Raw genomic sequence first — 17,140 nt, 5'->3', positions numbered from 1 at the left:
GGCTCAGCTTCGCTACCAAGGTGATCCCCGCGGGTAGGGCTTTCGCGCGCAGGTTGGCAAGGACGGCAGCAAAGATCAAGCGCAGGCACCACCAGGTGCAGTTGAGTTTTGGGGTCAAGGAGGATCTTAAGGTGTGGGGGGAGTTCCTCAGGCACTTCAATGGATCAGTAATATGGAGGGAACCCTGGACCAGCAGCCAGGAACTGACGTTGTTTACTGACGCGTCAGGAAGGGATGGCTTTGGGGCAATTCTAGACAGAGATTGGTGCGCAGCAGGGTGGCCTAATGCTTGGAGGAAGAAGAAGATCACCTCCAACATTACGGTCTTAGAACTCTTCCCGATCGTGGTGGCTTTTCACCTCTGGCCGGCCTTACTGTCCGCAAAGAGAGTGGTCTTATGGTCCGATAATATGGCGGTAGTCCAAGCCATCAATACCCAGTCAGCATCATGTGCACTTGTACTATGTCTATTGAGGGAACTGGTCAAAGTTTGTTTATATAACAATGTAGAATGCAAGGCTAAGCACATCCCGGGAGCATTAAACACGGCTGCTGACGCTCTTTCCCGTTTCCATTGGCAGCGGTTCCGAGAGGCGTGGCCCAGGGCGAGGGAAGAGATGACGCCTTTCCCGGCTCAGCTATGGCTCCTGCTGCGGTGGCGCAGCGCATCAGGGAGCTAGGCGAGATGTCAGTAGCACCTAGCACGATGAGGAGATACCAAACATGCGTGAGGACATTTTGTGAAGCCATGGGCCCTTGGGAGCGGGATGAAGTCAGGCAGCGCGAAAAAGTGCAAGCGTTCATGATCTGGGCGAAAGATGAAGGGAAGAGCCACTCTTGGATGGCTGGGCACTTGTCCGCCATCGGGCACCACGCTCGACTGTCTGGTCAGAAGGACCCCACGACGGAGTTCGCAACCAGGGCGGCACTCAAAGGCTGGGCTAGGGTCATGCCCACACTCGCAGATCAGAGGGCCCCCATTGACTATGATACCCTGAAAAACATGATAGATGCCTTGCCGGCAGTTACGAGCTCCGCATATGAGGCAGCCCTCTTTGCATTAACGTTTAGTCTGGCATTCTTCGGTGCGTTTAGGATCAGCGAACTGGTGGCACGGTCAAAGAAAGAGTCTAATCCCAGGGCCATCTCGTTTAGGAACACCCGCGCTACAGCAGTGTCAGTGGAGATCTTCCTGCATTCCTCTAAGACAGACCAAACTGGCAAGGGTAGGTTCATCACCTTGCAGCGCCTAGGGAATGACAGTTACTGCCCAGTGGCTCTGCTGGCTGCGTTCCTTCCACTCCGCCCCCAGTCAGAGGGCCTGTTGCTCATCCACTCTGATGGCTCCCCAGTCACCAAGTATCAAGTGGACCACGTGATGCAAGGGTGCTTGTTCTTGGCAGGATACATAATTGAAGGGGCAAAATTTAGCACACATTCATTTAGGATAGGCGCGGCCACAACGGCCTCCAGGGCGGGCCTCCCTGATGAAAGGATTAAAAAAGTGGGTCGTTGGGACTCCAACTGCTACAGGAGGTATGTCCGCCCACTGAATGTGATACACCCGGTGAGCAGACAGGTGGTTACCGAGGCGACATAATGTAAATAATGTAAATATCCGTAATAATGCCTTAATTATTTTGGTGGTTCACAATGGGAGCCACGTGGTGTGTGTTGCCATTACAAGGCCTTTTGAAGTGTGTCAATAAAATACAATTTTCAACACACTGTGTTTTTCTTGCAGGGAAAGAGGTGTGGGTGATGGGGCACTCCTATGTCACAAGAATGGAGAGATGGGTGAATGCTACCACATGGAGGCACGGCCTCACCAACACCGAGATATTATGGTTCGGCTTCCCTGGGATGCGCTGGGTCGCACTGTTAGGAACGCTGCGTAGATTAGTAAGGGAGCACAAGCGTAGGCCGAGCATTCTAGTGGTACACTTGGGGGGGGAACGACCTGGTCTCATTAGGCAAAAGGCGCTTGTTGGACATAATGAGGAAAGACCTGAGCACCCTGAGTGGCGAGCTAGGGCAGTGCAGCATCTACTGGTCTGAGATTTCCCCCAGACCAATTTGGCATGGGGCAATATCACGGGAAGCAATGGAAATATCACGCAGGCGCGTAAACGCGGCAATGCGTAAATTTAGCGAACAGAGAGGCATAGGCTTCATTAGGCATGGCCTGCTGCATGCCAAGTCTATTGGCTGCTGGGAATCCGATGGGGTTCACTTGTCCAGAGTGGGGATGGCGATTTTCCTGTTAGACTTGGGAGAGGCGCTAGAAAGAGCAGGATGTCGATAGAAAGGGTGGTAAGGGCTAGGTAGTGGGGGCTCTGGGCGCAGCGGGTGCCACACCCAGGGCTGTGGAAAAAGAGAAGGCGGCCCCCATACAGGACAGGCGCAGGAACAGGACCTGAAGCCACAGTGCGAGAGGCACCATACTGAGTCATACATAGCTAAGGGGCCCTTCTTGGGGACTTGGCTCAACGGCACCCCGTTAGTCCTTAGGGCGGTTGTAACCTGAGCAGCCGGGGGTTTGCTAATAACGCCCCTCCTAGCTGGGCAGGGTGTGAGTTGACTCTCCCTTGTTCAGAGGTGGGCGGGGCAGGTGGACGGTAGGTCCACCGGGGGGAGGCTTGCCTCCCCGGTCGACACGTGGCCAGGGGCCACTAGTGTCTGCTTCTTTGGCTCGAATTCAGGCGCCCTGCAACAAGGGGTTGCGGGGCGGAGGGGTCGCCTATCAGTTAACCCGCTTTGTTATTTGTACCACAAATAAACCTGCAACTTTTACTTCCCAAACATACTTGTCTGTGTATTATTTGGGTGTAGGGTTGCGGGGCAAGGGTACCGATGCAACTACTATGCGGGAGGCCCGCGGTCCCTGCAGGGGACCCCATAGGAGGGCAAACCCCGTAGTAGTGCGCAGGGAACCGCGGGCCCGCCTTGGGGAGGGCGGGTGGGCGGGGACAAACACTCTGGCCACACCCCCCCCTTCCGGTGCGGCCTATATGGGGCGCGCTCGCCCCTTGGCGCCCTCTTTGCCGCTGCCCCTGTCCACCTGGTCACTCCCGGCTGCCCTCGCCAGCCCAGCCGTTACCCCTGAGCCCCCTACGCTCCCCCACTTCCCCCCCCCTACAACGTCGGACGCGAGGCCCGCAGTTCTCTCCCCTCCCTACCGCTCACCCGATGGAAGGGGGGAAGTGGGGAGGGGGCCATAATAATGTTGTTCTTGTCTTCCAGGTTGCAGGAGGAGTTACATGGCGGCCCCCATACAGGACAGGCGCAGGAACAGGACCTGAAGCCACAGTGCGAGAGGCACCATACTGAGTCATACATAGCTAAGGGGCCCTTCTTGGGGACTTGGCTCAACGGCACCCCGTTAGTCCTTAGGGCGGTTGTAACCTGAGCAGCCGGGGGTTTGCTAATAACGCCCCTCCTAGCTGGGCAGGGTGTGAGTTGACTCTCCCTTGTTCAGAGGTGGGCGGGGCAGGTGGACGGTAGGTCCACCGGGGGGAGGCTTGCCTCCCCGGTCGACACGTGGCCAGGGGCCACTAGTGTCTGCTTCTTTGGCTCGAATTCAGGCGCCCTGCAACAAGGGGTTGCGGGGCGGAGGGGTCGCCTATCAGTTAACCCGCTTTGTTATTTGTACCACAAATAAACCTGCAACTTTTACTTCCCAAACATACTTGTCTGTGTATTATTTGGGTGTAGGGTTGCGGGGCAAGGGTACCGATGCAACTACTAAGTGTGATGAAACTGCATGCTAATTTTCCATTGATAGAAAGTTGATATGGTTAGTATGTCTAGTAAGTATGCCTTCATTGAGCCTGACAATGTTCAATGACTGTATAGCTCAGGGGCGTAACACAGGCCCCCGCAGCCCACGCGGTGCGGGGGGGGCCCTAGCTCCAAGGGGCCCCCTCGGCACTGCACTCTGGCCGGAGAGCTCCTGATTGAGCCCGGAGGGGGCACCTCTAAGTACCGAGCAGGGAGGCCCTCGAACTTTTCGTTACGCCAGTGGTATAGCTCCCCTCGCAGCAATCATCCAGTCGTTCGCCATAAGCATGGTTTCTTATGCCGAAGATACCCAACATATATTTTCTTTTCAAAACTCCTCTGAAATGATGCCCGCAGCTTTTAAAGCATGCCTTATTAGGGTTGCTGACTGGATGAAAACCAGCTGCCTTAAGCTCAACTCGAACAAAACTGAAACACCCACCCGCCAGCTGCGCTCTTTTGGTCATCACCTGACATCTGTTCCTCGGGTTAAGAGAGCCAGGGCAGGAGGGCGCTCCTTGAGTGTTCTTGCCCCAAACCTCTGGAACTCCCCCTCTGTGAGCATTAGAAGCATCGAAAATCATGTGACATTCATTAAGGCTATAAAACATCTCTCTTTTCTAAGTAATCTGCTTCCCTTTCCTGCTCCCTCCCGCCTCTCTGTCTGTTTGAGATCAGCGCTGGGATGCCCCTTTCCTCGAGCTTCCATGCGCTTTACAAAAACTATAACATAACATTTATCTTTGAAGGATTACAAACTATTTAGTCCAATGTTTGATGGCCAAGTGAACTGGGTGAGCCACCTGCTCCTCCAAATCCACAAGAAATGTGCAAGTTAAATTTGACTCCGGACCTCCTCCCCAATATTCTATCAGGTGCTGCAACATGTTTCTCCCTTTTACACTCTTTAAAAAAATTCTCAACATCTTACCAGCCAATACACGTGAGACTCAATCAATCAGTCGATTTCCATAACGCAGCTAATACCCAAGAAGATATCCAGTCTGTTGTCCATACTCTGGTTATTACTGCCAGACTAGATTACCCTAACTTCTTATATGTTGGTTTGACTCAATATCTAGTCAATCAGTTCCAGGTGGTACAAAAGCAGCAGCTAAGCTCCTCTTAAAGATTACAGAGCAGCAGGCAATATCGGCACATCTCAAATTGCTTCACTGGTTCTGGTACATAAGAGGATTTACTCTAAAACTCTGGTGATGACACACAGAGCCTTCAATAAGAAAGGCCTAAAATAGGTGATTGACAGAGTTACATATTATTGCCCTACGAGATCCCAATGTTCTTACAGTACGCTTCTTTTGAAGATTCGGAGGGGTGAAGAAGCCAGGAAAGAAGGCCACTTTTTTACTTTCTTTCAGCCAAGATGTGGAACAAGCTTTCACTAATAGTATGTGTCATCCCATTAGAATCTTGCTTTAAAAAACAGGTACCTTGGCTATTTTAACATTCTACAAAAAGAATATTTGATGGGCAGAATGCAGAACAATGTCATACATTCACTCCAGTACAGAGATCTGGGCCTTTTTGCTCACCATGCCATTCATGTTTAGACCCAGCCATTTGCAAATCAGTCTTGACACTGTGCCCATTGGGAACAGTCCAGCCTGAACTGCCAGGCCAGGTCCTCCATGGACTGGAAACAAGCATTCTATGAGCTCTTTCAGGCTTTTAACCTGAAATAGCCCATAGTGCTCTGCTTCGCCTTGAAGCCAGCCAGCACCTCCGCGCAGGGTTCGAGGCCACCCTCGATCCCGTTTTTCTGGTCTAAATGGTTTTTCCTGCTTTTCTGCTCCTGAGTGTTTCCCTTCTCGCTGTTAACTGTCTGACTACTGGTATTTACGATTTCACTGTATTGTACCGTTTTGCTCTCATTCTTGCTCCGCTGTGCCCCTGTTTTTTCCGCCGTCTGCCCTCCTGCGCTGACCCTCCCCTTCCGCCCTGCTCCCGCCTCCCAGCTGCTCATCCCTCCCCTACAAATGCATCCGGCTGCGTGGTCGCGCCTAAAAAAAGCCCACCTGCGCCTGGACCGAGCCCAGCGCCAGACCCCCGCGACCTCCACAGGACCCGGTGCCGCTATGACGTAAACACCCTCCATGCACTCAACGACGGCCGAAACTCCACCTGCTTCCAGGCCTCCCTGAAGATCACCCATGGTGCCATCACCTGCGGTAGCTGCAGCTTCTCCAGCCAACGCACTCCAGAACGCCCTGCCCATCCTGACTGTAACCTTGATGAACACCTCCCCGGCACCGGAAATAGCCGTAGGCATCCCCGACGGCTACAAGATCACGCGCAGATATGGAAACAACAATAAACCAGGAGGAGGAATCGCCATCATCCACAGGGACACCACCAGAGTATCAACCAGCACCGAAGATGCCCTCAACATCGCCGAACACCTACACTTCCAGATCCACTTCAACACCACCCTCAGAGGAACCCTCATCTACAGACCCCCGGGCCTCCGACCACAGTTCAGCGAATCCATCGCCGACCTCATCAGCACACACGCCATCGCTTCCACAGACTACATCCTCCTCAGAGACATGAACTTCCACCTAGAGAACGCCAACGACAACAGCTCCACAACACTGATCGACAACCTCGGACTCAAACAACTCGTCAGGACACCCACCCGCTCCGCTGGACACACGCTCGACCCAATCTTCTCCGCCAGCAACCACGTCACCTTCTGCCACACCATCGAACTCTACTGGACCGACCACCACTGCATCCACTTCTTCTTCGAGAAACACACCGCACACAACCAAACGCAACGTATCCCAAACCGCAACTGGAAAAAAGTAATTAAACACCAGCTCTTCACTGCACTCGCCCGAGACCCTCCTCCCGAGACCGACGTAGCAGCCCACAACTTCAGACTATGGATCGACGACTGCGCCAACACCCTCACCCCAATCAGGAAACCCTCCAACAGACATTAGAGCCATCTGGTTCAAAGACGACCTCCAGATCTCAAAGCACACCTGCAGAAAACTCGAGAAGCAATGGCGCAAGGACCAGACACCAGACAACCACGCAGCCCTCACGAACGCCAGATGCAGACACCACCACCTCATCAGATCTGCCAAAAGAACATCCTTCAAGGAGCGCATGGGCAACAACGCACACAACAGCAAAGAGCTCTTCAACATCGTGAGAGAACTCGCCACCCCCAGCGACAGCTCCAATGACATACCACCGTCACAAGAACTCTGCGACTCCCTGGCTATCTTCTTCCAGCGGAAGATCGCAGACATTTACAACAGCTTTGATGCCCAGATGCGAACGGCAGACGCTGACTTCCCAGAATCAACACCCACCGAACGCACCGACCTTCTGCTCTCCTGGAACGTCAACGACTAGGAAACTGCCAAAATCATGAACACTATCCACTCCGGATCACCCTCAGACCCTTGCCCTCACCACATCTTCAACAAGGCAAGCCCCATCATCGCACCCCAACTTCGAAAAATCATCAACAACTCCTTCGAGACCCTCATCTTCCCAGAGAGCTGGAAACACGCCGGAATCAACGCCCTCCTCAAGAAACCCAAAGCGGACCAAAAGGACCTCAAGAACTTCTGACCCATCTCCCTGCTATAGTTCCTTCGCAAAAGTCATTGAGAAGATCACCAACAGACAACTGACACTCTTCCTGGAGGAAACAACGCCCTGGACACATCCCAATCCGGCTTCCGCAGCAATCACAGCACCGAGACCGCCCTCATCGCAGCCACTGATGACATCAGGACCATATTGGACAAGGGCGATACCGCGGCCCTCATCCTCTTGGACCTCTCGGCCGCTTTCGACACTGTCTGCCACCACACCCTGCGCACACGCCTCCATGACGCAGTGATCCGAGGCAAAGTTCTGGACTGGATCACCTCCCTCCTCACCAGCAGAACCCAGAGAGTCCGACTCCCCCGTACGGATCCGAAGCCACCACAGTCACCTGCGGCATACCCCAAGGATCATCCCTGAGCCCTACACTTTTTAACATCAACATAATACCGCTCGCCAACATCGTCCGAGCACACCACCTCAACATCGTCTCGTACACCGACGACATGCAGCTGATCCTCTCCCTCAAAGACCCAGCCATCGCCAAATCCAACCTCCACGCGGGAATGAAGGCTGTCGCAGAATGGATGAAAACCAGCCGCCTGAAACTGAACTCGGACAAGACTGAGGTCCTCATTCTCTGCTCCACCCCCTCCGCATGGGACGACTCCTGGTGGCCGACCGCGCTGGGAGCTGCCCCGACACCCACAAACCACGCACGCAATCTGGGGTTTGTCCTGAACTCAACACTCGCCATGACCCAGCAAGTCAACACCGTCTCCTCCTCCTGCTTCAACACCCTCTGAATGCTCCGCAAGATCTACAGATGGATCCCCACCGAAAGCAGGAGAAGAGCCACCCAGGCACTCGTTAGCAGCAGGCTGGACTACGGCAACGCCCTCTACGCAGGAACCACAGCTACACTCCAGAAGAGACTCCAGCGCATACAGAACGCCTCCGCACGTCTCATCCACCGACTCCCCCGCCAAAGCCACATCACCACCCAACTACGAGACCTGCATTGGCTTCCGGTCAACAAGAGGATCACTTTCAAACTCCTAACCCGCGCGCACAAAGCACTCCACAACGCCGGACCAGCATACCTCAATGAACCACTGTCTTTCCACAGCCGGAATCGCCAGCTGCGCTCTGCCGACCTCACCAGCGCCCCACGCATCCGCCGAACGACCACCGGCGACAGATCCTTCTCCCATCTCGCCGCAAAGACATGGAATACCCTACCCGCCTATCTACATAAGACCCAGGACCTGATGACCTTCAGGAGACGCCTCAAGACAAGGCTGTTCGACCAGTATCTTCCTCCCCCGCCCTCAGCGCCTTGCAACCCTCACGGGTGAGTAGCGCATCCAACAAATGTTTTGATTGATTGATTGATCAGCCAGGATAGCTGGACTCCAGTGGCAGGAGAGCATGGGACCCACGTCTGAGCATACCTGTCCAACTCGGGGTGACAAAAGTGCCCAGACGTGGGTCCCTTGCTCACTTTGCCACTGGATTCAAGCTAGCCTGGCTGATGAAGGATGTTACCCAGAAACCGGTCCCAGGATGCTTATTTCTGGTTCAGGGAAGACCTGGCTTGGCAGTTCGGGCTGGACTGTTCCCATGAGGCACAGGGTCAAGACTGATTTGCGTATGGCTGGGTCTGAACTGAGGTGGCGAAGTGAGCTAAAGAATAATGATGGACTCAACCCAGATCTGTGACTAGGGGGTGAGTGTCAAGTTTCAGCGTTCCGTCCATCATCATCTTGTGTTTTTTTTAACGTTCTAAGCATGTTAATTTACTAGTGGATTGCTCCTCTGCTTGCATAGCGCCTGGATTTCCTCGTTTTGGTAGCTGCTACACTCTAACATCCCATTATTCATTCATTCATATTGATGGTAAGCACAGAGACAATGTTGCTGTGTTGAATAAATATTTATTTAATTGTACTCATCTCCAAGCTAATTGTTTTAGCATGGGGGTAGTTAATTTTCGATGTAATGCACGTTATGAATTTGATTAATCGGAACCAATTAAAATTAATAGGAGATATGATACCGAACTTAACAGGGTATATATATAAATTTCTTTATTCGGCTTTTCACATGGAAAGACCATAAAAGGAGCATTTAAAAATTACATTTACACTTATTTACACAAGCCTATAATTTACAGTTCATTATTCCAAAGAAATTCATACAAAAACATTCAACGTGGTCATTTCAGTTAATTAAGTTAAAACTGATTCCAGGTTATTTCTTAGAGATTTTTTCTATGTTTCCTAATACATTTCAGGAAATTTAAAACGATGTAGCAAACATGTTCAGAGTCAAGCATTTGTAGACTAAGCATTGCAGGGCGGTATTGCCTAGAACCCCATCGCCTCAATGTTGGTAAAATCCAGATTCTCCTGTGTTGGTGATAAAATTTACAAAACATGATAACACGTATGTTTGTTTGTTTCGATTCCCCATCGCAAGGACATAAAGGGAGAATTTGATCCTAACTATTACTTTCTGGGAATGTCACCAATCTAAAGAAAGTGTCCAATCTGAATCTTGTTAACAACATCCTCTCGTATGTAGAGAGCTGGAGAGTTAGGTACGGCTGGATGGAATGTGTTATCTGGACCATGTTTGCATGCAAAACCGAAGGTTTTCGCACCTCGGACATCAGTCTCAGTGTCTCTAGGTGACTGAGAGCTAGATTCTTTAAAACCTTCTTAGGGAGGTTGACCAATGTCTCTGGTTGAAGATAATAATTCTCTAGACCAAGATCTTTTAGAAAATTTCTAACATAGCTGAGCCATTTTACTTTTAGGGACTGATCAAGAGCCATGGTGTCAGCTACAATAGACTGAGTAAGGGCATTTTTGACCGAGGTCCAAACGCGTCTCCACAACATCAGTGGTTGGATCTTTATCAGATCTTCTAAATAAGGTATTCCTAATTCCAGATGCGAAGCATAGGTTGATGTTCCTTTCGGGGTAGCTAGAATGAATCTTAAAAAGGTGTTTTCCACAACCTGGAGTGGGCTAATGTCTGTATGTCCCCATACTCCCGCTCCGTACAGGGCGATTGCCTGACACTTCGCACTATAGATTTTCAGGAGCTCCACTGGTGCCCTCCTCCCCAGTCTCTGGGAGAAACTCATTAGGGCCACTGTGGATCTTCTGAACAGGTGCATCTTGCCTCAACTGCTGGCCTCCAGGTGAGTTTTTCATCTATCATAATTCCGAGGTATGGGTACTGGGGGGTGACATCCAGTTTTTGGTTGTCGAGGTAAATGTCTTTTCCTCGTTTTTTCCTAGAACCGGTGGTCATGACAAACGTTTTTTTAACGTTTACTTTCAGGTCAAGACCACCCATAAAGGCCGTATACCTATTCAGGGAGTGCTGTAATTCTCGCGGTGTACGTGCGAGGATGACAGCGTCCTCGGCATAGAGCAAAGCGGGAATCAGGCGCTGTTTTACACGTGGGAGGTCCTTGGCCCCCCTCAACATCTCCGCCTCCAGACCATTGGTATACAACGAAAAGAGGAAGGGGGCCAGGACACAACCCTGCCTGACTCCACGCTCTACTCCGAACGACGCCGTCAGCTCTCCATTCAGACCAAAACGCACTCTTGCCGAGGGTCTAGAATAGAGTTCCCTTAAGAAGTCTAGGAGAGGAGGATCCACACCCCTTTGTCCTAAGACCGTCCACAGCTTCGTATGCGAGACACAGTCGAAGGCTGCGGACAGGTCTACATAGACCATGTACACCATGTTATTCTTTGCCTGCATGTATTTCCCCAAAATCAGACTCAGATTTAAGGCCTGCTCCACCGTTCCGAACCCCTCTCGGAATCCAAACTGGAGGTCCGAGATGATAGCTCTATCATCCGCCCATTGCTGGAGTCGCTCGAGAATTACTCTCCCAACAACCTTTCCCAGCGAGTCCAGCAATGAGATGGGACGGTAACACTTCACATCCTGGCGGTCCCCTTTTTTAAAAATGGGGACCATGATGGACTTAGTCCAGGAAGTTAGGAGACCTACATTAGCAGCGGCTATGCAGACTCTGGTGAGGATGGGGGCCCAGAGCTCAACGTTGTGTTTAAAAAGGTCCACTGGGACCCCATCTGGGCCAGGGGCTTTTCCGTTCTTGCTTGAATCTAAGGCCACTAGTATGTCGGAGATGTCAAAATGGAGTGGTATTGGATATACTACTATTGGGGGGATATTGACAGGGTCGGTGGTAGTTGAAGTGTTTTTAAAAATGTGTGTAAAGTGAGCCACCCATGTTTCTTCGTCAATGGCCACTTCGATGTTTGGGCTGTTATTGTCAGTGAGATAAGGTGCTCTAACCGTTCTCCAAAAGGCCTCGCTGTTTTTAGCAACAGCACTCGCATGAAGATCTTCCCATAGTTTTTTTTTAAGTTCCTCGATTCTTAGTTTACGTGCCTTTGCATATTGGGACCTAAGGAGTTGGATCTGGCCCGTATCTCTAGGTTTGGAGTGTAATGCAAATTTTAATTTGGTAAGAGCTGCAGTACAGCTGTGATTGAACCATCCATTCTTTGAAGGGATCTTAGATTTTGAGTTGACTGTCAGTAATCCCTTAATTTTCTCCAGTATGTGGCCGAAGTTATTTAAGACTTCTTCATGGGTGGCCGATAAGTCCAGACACTTATTAATATTGGAATATGCCTCAACAACCAGTTTTTTTAAGATTCCGTTTGGATTGATTTTTCCCCATTTTAGGGTATAACCATTTCGTTTGCCCAGGGATAGCTTGTTCTGTGACAGGCCGGGTGACAGGAAAATGTAATCAACTGTCGTTTGATGGCCCCTGCCCACGTAGGTAGGGTGGAGGGTATTTTGATCTGAATTTAAGGTATTAGCTATTACAAGATCCAGGTCAAAAAGCAAATTATTCAAGGCATTTCCCACCTTAGTGTGGGTAAAATGCACCAGTGATACGTCAAATTCATCAACAATCCCACAACATGTTGATTTCATCAGCGGGCAAGGATGGAGATTAAAATCAGCTCCCCATAAAAGGTGAGTCAACCCACATCCTTGCTTCAGCCGATAAAATTGAGTTAGTTTCTCTTGGACATTTCGTAGGAGACTCAGAAAATGGTCATCTTCTAGATTGTTATAAGAGTTGACCAAGAGAATCGTCTCCTTATCCTCAAAGGAGAGCGAAAGAATTTGAAAATTTGGGTCGGAATAAACGTAGGTCACTCTAAGAAGTTTTAAAGTATTTGCGATATATGTTGTTAGCCCGCCTTTAGGTCTACCTACAGAGCTTCGCACAGCTGGGACAAAGTACGTTTTGTATCCCGTGAGGTGGAGCTCAGTTGTGGACCATGTCTCTTGGAGACAAATTATTTTAAATGGTTTCAAAAAGTGAAAGGCTGTCCCATCCTCTACCTTAGGGCGTAAACCCGCCACATTACAAACAAGGATAGATATGGAGGGAATGTCAGATTTTATTGCCACGGGTTCTGTTGCTACCATGGAGGTAGGTATTTTTGACGGTGACTGTGGTAAATTTGAATTATTAGGATCAGTTTCCGTTGATGGTCAGTCGACCATTTCGAGTCCGCTAAATCTGTTGCTCACCGGAACAGTATACCAATTGTCCCAGTGTGGCGGTTCTCTATAGGTGGACCTCAACGTGTGTGGACCCCATTCATCCCAACGTCCTCCCTGATGACGCGAGCCCACTAGGTGCCAGGAGTTATCCTGGTCACAATACCGAGGAACTCCAAATTGTCTTGTGTTAATGAGGTTTGTGTGATGTTGAGGTGGCGCTTTCCAGGGGAAATCATGGCCATGATAAGATCCGTAGAGTTGTCTGGAGGGGTAGAAAAAGGAAAGAGGTTTGATATCAATCCCTCCATTTGGCTTCGGGTGATCCCGAGAAAAAATAAAATCTACGACTCGAGGATCTTCAAAAGTGATCACGATACAATCTCCTGGGATCGTTTTCCTGCATTTTCCCACCTATGGGGTCCTGCGTACTGTCAGGATCCTTCCATACCAGTTTGGGGGCATAGGACGGTTATTATGTAGCCAAAATTGTGCCTTATTTTTCAGGGACCACGTGGGTTCGACACTATGGTCCACCAGTTCAGGCACTCCAGTCATTACCACCACATAGGGAGAAGCATCCGGAGGCAGATCTGTTGGGAATCTGAGTTCGGTGGATACACTAGGAGCATCTCTATTAGAGGCAGGGATCGAGGGATTAGCAGCAGGAATTTGTGTTACCAGGGTTTTGGATGTTGTTTTATTTTCTACCACTGACTTCAAAACAGGAGTTGTAGTTGAAGTGGAGTTTCCCTGTGTGAAGGTCGTAACGTTAGTGGAAGGAATCACAATGGGCTTACCTTTCGTAGGTGCGGGAGTTATGGCTAGTGGTGGATTTTTTGGGATGGTTACGGGTTTCGGAAGGGTATTCCCAGGCTTGGTGGGGACTTGTTTATTTTGCTTACCTCCCCCCATTTGTAACCCTGACGGTTGCTTTTGCTGTGAAAGATTAACCAGTTTGGATAGTATGGTCTCTATTAGCGCGAGCTTTACTTCCACTGGTTGCAAAAAAAGTTTTAAAAGCTCTGTGATCTTATTTAACAAGTGGGGATTATCACTATCCATTAGTTCATTAGCGCTAGGTAGAAGGATAGGGGATTCCAGATTAATAGGGGTAGGGGTAGGGATGTCGTGAGCGGGATGATGAACCATCACGGGGATTACTAGCTGTTCTGTGATAGATGGTAGGTTCTGTGGTGTCCTAGGGATATTATCTGTCTCCTTGGATCTAGACTTTCTTGAATGTGACTTGGTTTTTCTTATGGCACCTTCCCTCGTTCCCCTCGCTTTCTCTCTGTCATCTGATGTCATTTGCGAAAGGGTTTGTGGCAATAGGTTAGGAGTTCTTTCAAGATCTGAACTTAAATGTAGATCTGAGAGCTGAGAAGCCGACAGATCCACATTGTTTGGTAAGCTGCGCCTACCCTCGCCAGAAGCCCTTTGACCATCATTATTGTTAGCTGGTAGAGGGGTTCTAGCGTCGGCCAAACTGCCCATGGAGGATCTTTTGGCGAACGCTAGGTCCAGGGAAACTCTCTCCTCCATCAGTGAAATACTTTGATCTATGAAGGTATTAGCCTTGGTGATAAAGTCATCCATTGGACCCAACATTTTGCCCACACTCCCAGTAGCCTTCGATTTATTTCCTCTAGTAAGCATAGCTTGCTAAAGGAGGAAAGGGGGGACCAAAATAAATACGTGGGAGAAATGTTAGAGGGCTGGCCCAGTCCAGTCTCTCCAGTCCTCGAACGGCCTCAAACGGCCCGCCCTTTGCCCGGGCTTAGCCCCGGGCTGAGTCCCGCGCGCGTCCCGCGATGGCCAACCAGACTTGTTCTCAATAGGGGGCGTGTCACTGAGAGGGGGCGCGGCAGGGCCGGGAAGAGGAACCAGCTGTAGATCTTCTGTGGAATGCTGGTCCTCGCAGTCCCGGTCTCCGCTCCTCTCTCCTCTGCAGGCACAGCACGGCAAACAGCAGCTAAGTCCCGAGGTACAGAGACCTCCAACACTCCTCAGGCAGGATAGGGTCCTCACAGTCCCAAAAGCAGTCTCGAGCGGCAGGGTAACTAAACAGCATGCATTGGTCGCTTTTGGTTGTGCACACCGATTTACAGTGAGAAAACAGTATGCAACAGGAGATGGTCTACTGAAAGCAATGGACCTAGTCCTGTGGGGTCAGCAACGCACTGGAAGAAAGATTTGCTCAAGTGTTAATTTTCTTTAAAAACAGAAATGCAGTGCAAATAATAGTCCTCAATAGTTGGCTGAAGAACACCCAGTGTGAAGTAGAGCGGAGACTCTTTGGGTCAGGGCTGCATCAGAGATTGCATTAATGGAGGTAATGGGAACCTGAAGAGTGTGACAAGTGATTGTATTTGAGACAGAGTTTGAACGGATTGAAGAGGTGAGACTGCAAGCTAGGCCCTTTGAGTTCTCTTTAAAGGGAAATCATGTAATTATGCCAGTCTGCACGTTTACAGGGCTGAAACGATGCAACCCAGAAGTGCAATGCATCCCAGATATAGAGCGACTTTACAAGAAGGGCCATAAGCGCCACAAGAAAATACCTTGAACATTTCAGCCATCTGTCACATTGCTCCAAGGTGCCCATAATTGTGAAGAGCAGCCAGGTGGTAGCAATAAGAGTACGGAAAAGACTAATGTGAGAATAAGTGTTTCAAGTGTATGAAACATGTTACATGATTACCACATTTTCACGACATCCTTTGTAAGGGTAATCATTTGTCGTCTTTTGGCCACTGAATCAAGTACAAGTGGCCAAGATTGACCTGATCAGACCACACCTAAAAAGAAGTGCATGAGCCACCTTGCTAAATCAAGGACAGCCTCCCTAACTGGGAACCATCCATTAAATAAACTTGGGTCCTGTGCAAAGATTTGCAAATTGTATGTGCCAAAACGTTTGAGATCTGATTTAAGTAGCGACTCAAGTGAGTAGATGCCCTGGGCCCCGAAACAGAACTTAAACTAAGTCTCCACAAATCCAAGGCAACAACGCCTACTTTATTAAAAACTGATAAACCTCCTAAAATCTTAGCATGCTTTTGTTTAGAAGGCCCACACAACTAGCAATGGCCCTGTGCAGTTGAACCAACAATTGAGTATTTCACTATACAACATGGCAATACATAAAAAAAAAAAGTTATCAGTAATATTGATTTTGCACCGTGATACCTTTTAATAGATTCACATAAGGCTGCGACCAGTATTATCTGTGTAAAAGCAATGCAGAGAATAAACTAAAGATGGTGCAGATGATTAGGGCACTGTGTAGCACCAGTAAACGTCATAATGGTGCTTCATCGTGACAGAAACGGCCGAGCTCACTGTCCACAAATTTTAACTTCACAGAAAAATTAGTCATCTTTCCAAATCAGCCACAATATGGTAGCACGCACTCAATAAAAGGTTCACGTTGCGAAAATTAGGAACAGCAGTCATAATAATATCGTTCCCGGAGCAGAAAATCTCTAACGAAAAAGAATTAAACATATAATGTGTTCTATGAAAAGGCATTTCAGGAAATCCGTATTTAAATGAGTCTAAAGTAAACTGCATGGGGTCAATTCACAAAGGCATTTACAAGTATGTGAACTGGTACCCCAGGAATACTGCTTTACGTACTTATAAATACTTTTTGAATAAGCCCTAAAATGCCCATCTCCCCAGAGGGCACAGTCCTTTCTATTTAATCTAACAGCGTTTGAATATTGCATGAATATTCCATTTTAGATTTTTGGACGCATAGTCAAAAATGCATTTATGAGTTCGTGAAATAATATACGCGAGTACTCATAAATGCCATTGTGAATTGACCCCTGAACATTTTCTTGACATCTGCAATTTTAACTATAAGGGCTATGTCATAACATTACAGAAATAATGTCAGAACTTAAGCAAGACATATTCAAGTCACTTTCAGTCTCCTAAAGTCGTCTTCTATTTTCACAGGGGGTTTATGATTTATTCTAAACAAGGGCATGTTAAGTCGCAATGATCATTACACAGAAAGCGCAATCGATTAAGACAGTGCAGTGCAGGATAACAGCATGTACAATAGTAAGTACAAAAGTATATTTCTTACCAATTGGTTTTGCTACAGGAAGCATGCCCAGGTATTGCACATGAAACTTCTGCACCAGCTCAGTCTTTGGTGTTGGGAAATCTACTG

The 17,140-nt window shown here is 49.2% G+C and overlaps 1 protein-coding gene across 10 annotated transcripts in view; it reads right to left on the bottom strand.

Moving 5' to 3' along the window:
* The window catches only part of APBB2 (amyloid beta precursor protein binding family B member 2), a 1,314,926-nt gene that overhangs the window by 37,123 nt on the left and 1,260,663 nt on the right, over positions 1-17,140 (bottom strand). For 7 of the 10 annotated variants that reach the window (XM_078678261.1, XM_078678264.1, XM_078678269.1 and 4 more), the window contains one exon: positions 17,054-17,137. In XM_078678261.1, the coding sequence (XP_078534387.1) occupies positions 17,054-17,137 (84 nt within the window). The remainder of the gene's footprint in view (positions 1-17,053; positions 17,138-17,140) is intronic. The other 3 variants (XM_078678265.1, XM_078678263.1, XM_078678268.1) reach the window with 1 other exon arrangement.

This window comes from Lissotriton helveticus, chromosome 2_2 (assembly GCF_964261635.1).
Source record: "Lissotriton helveticus chromosome 2_2, aLisHel1.1, whole genome shotgun sequence".
Lineage (NCBI taxonomy): Eukaryota > Metazoa > Chordata > Amphibia > Caudata > Salamandridae > Lissotriton > Lissotriton helveticus.
This window is presented reverse-complemented; position numbering and strand designations above follow the sequence as displayed.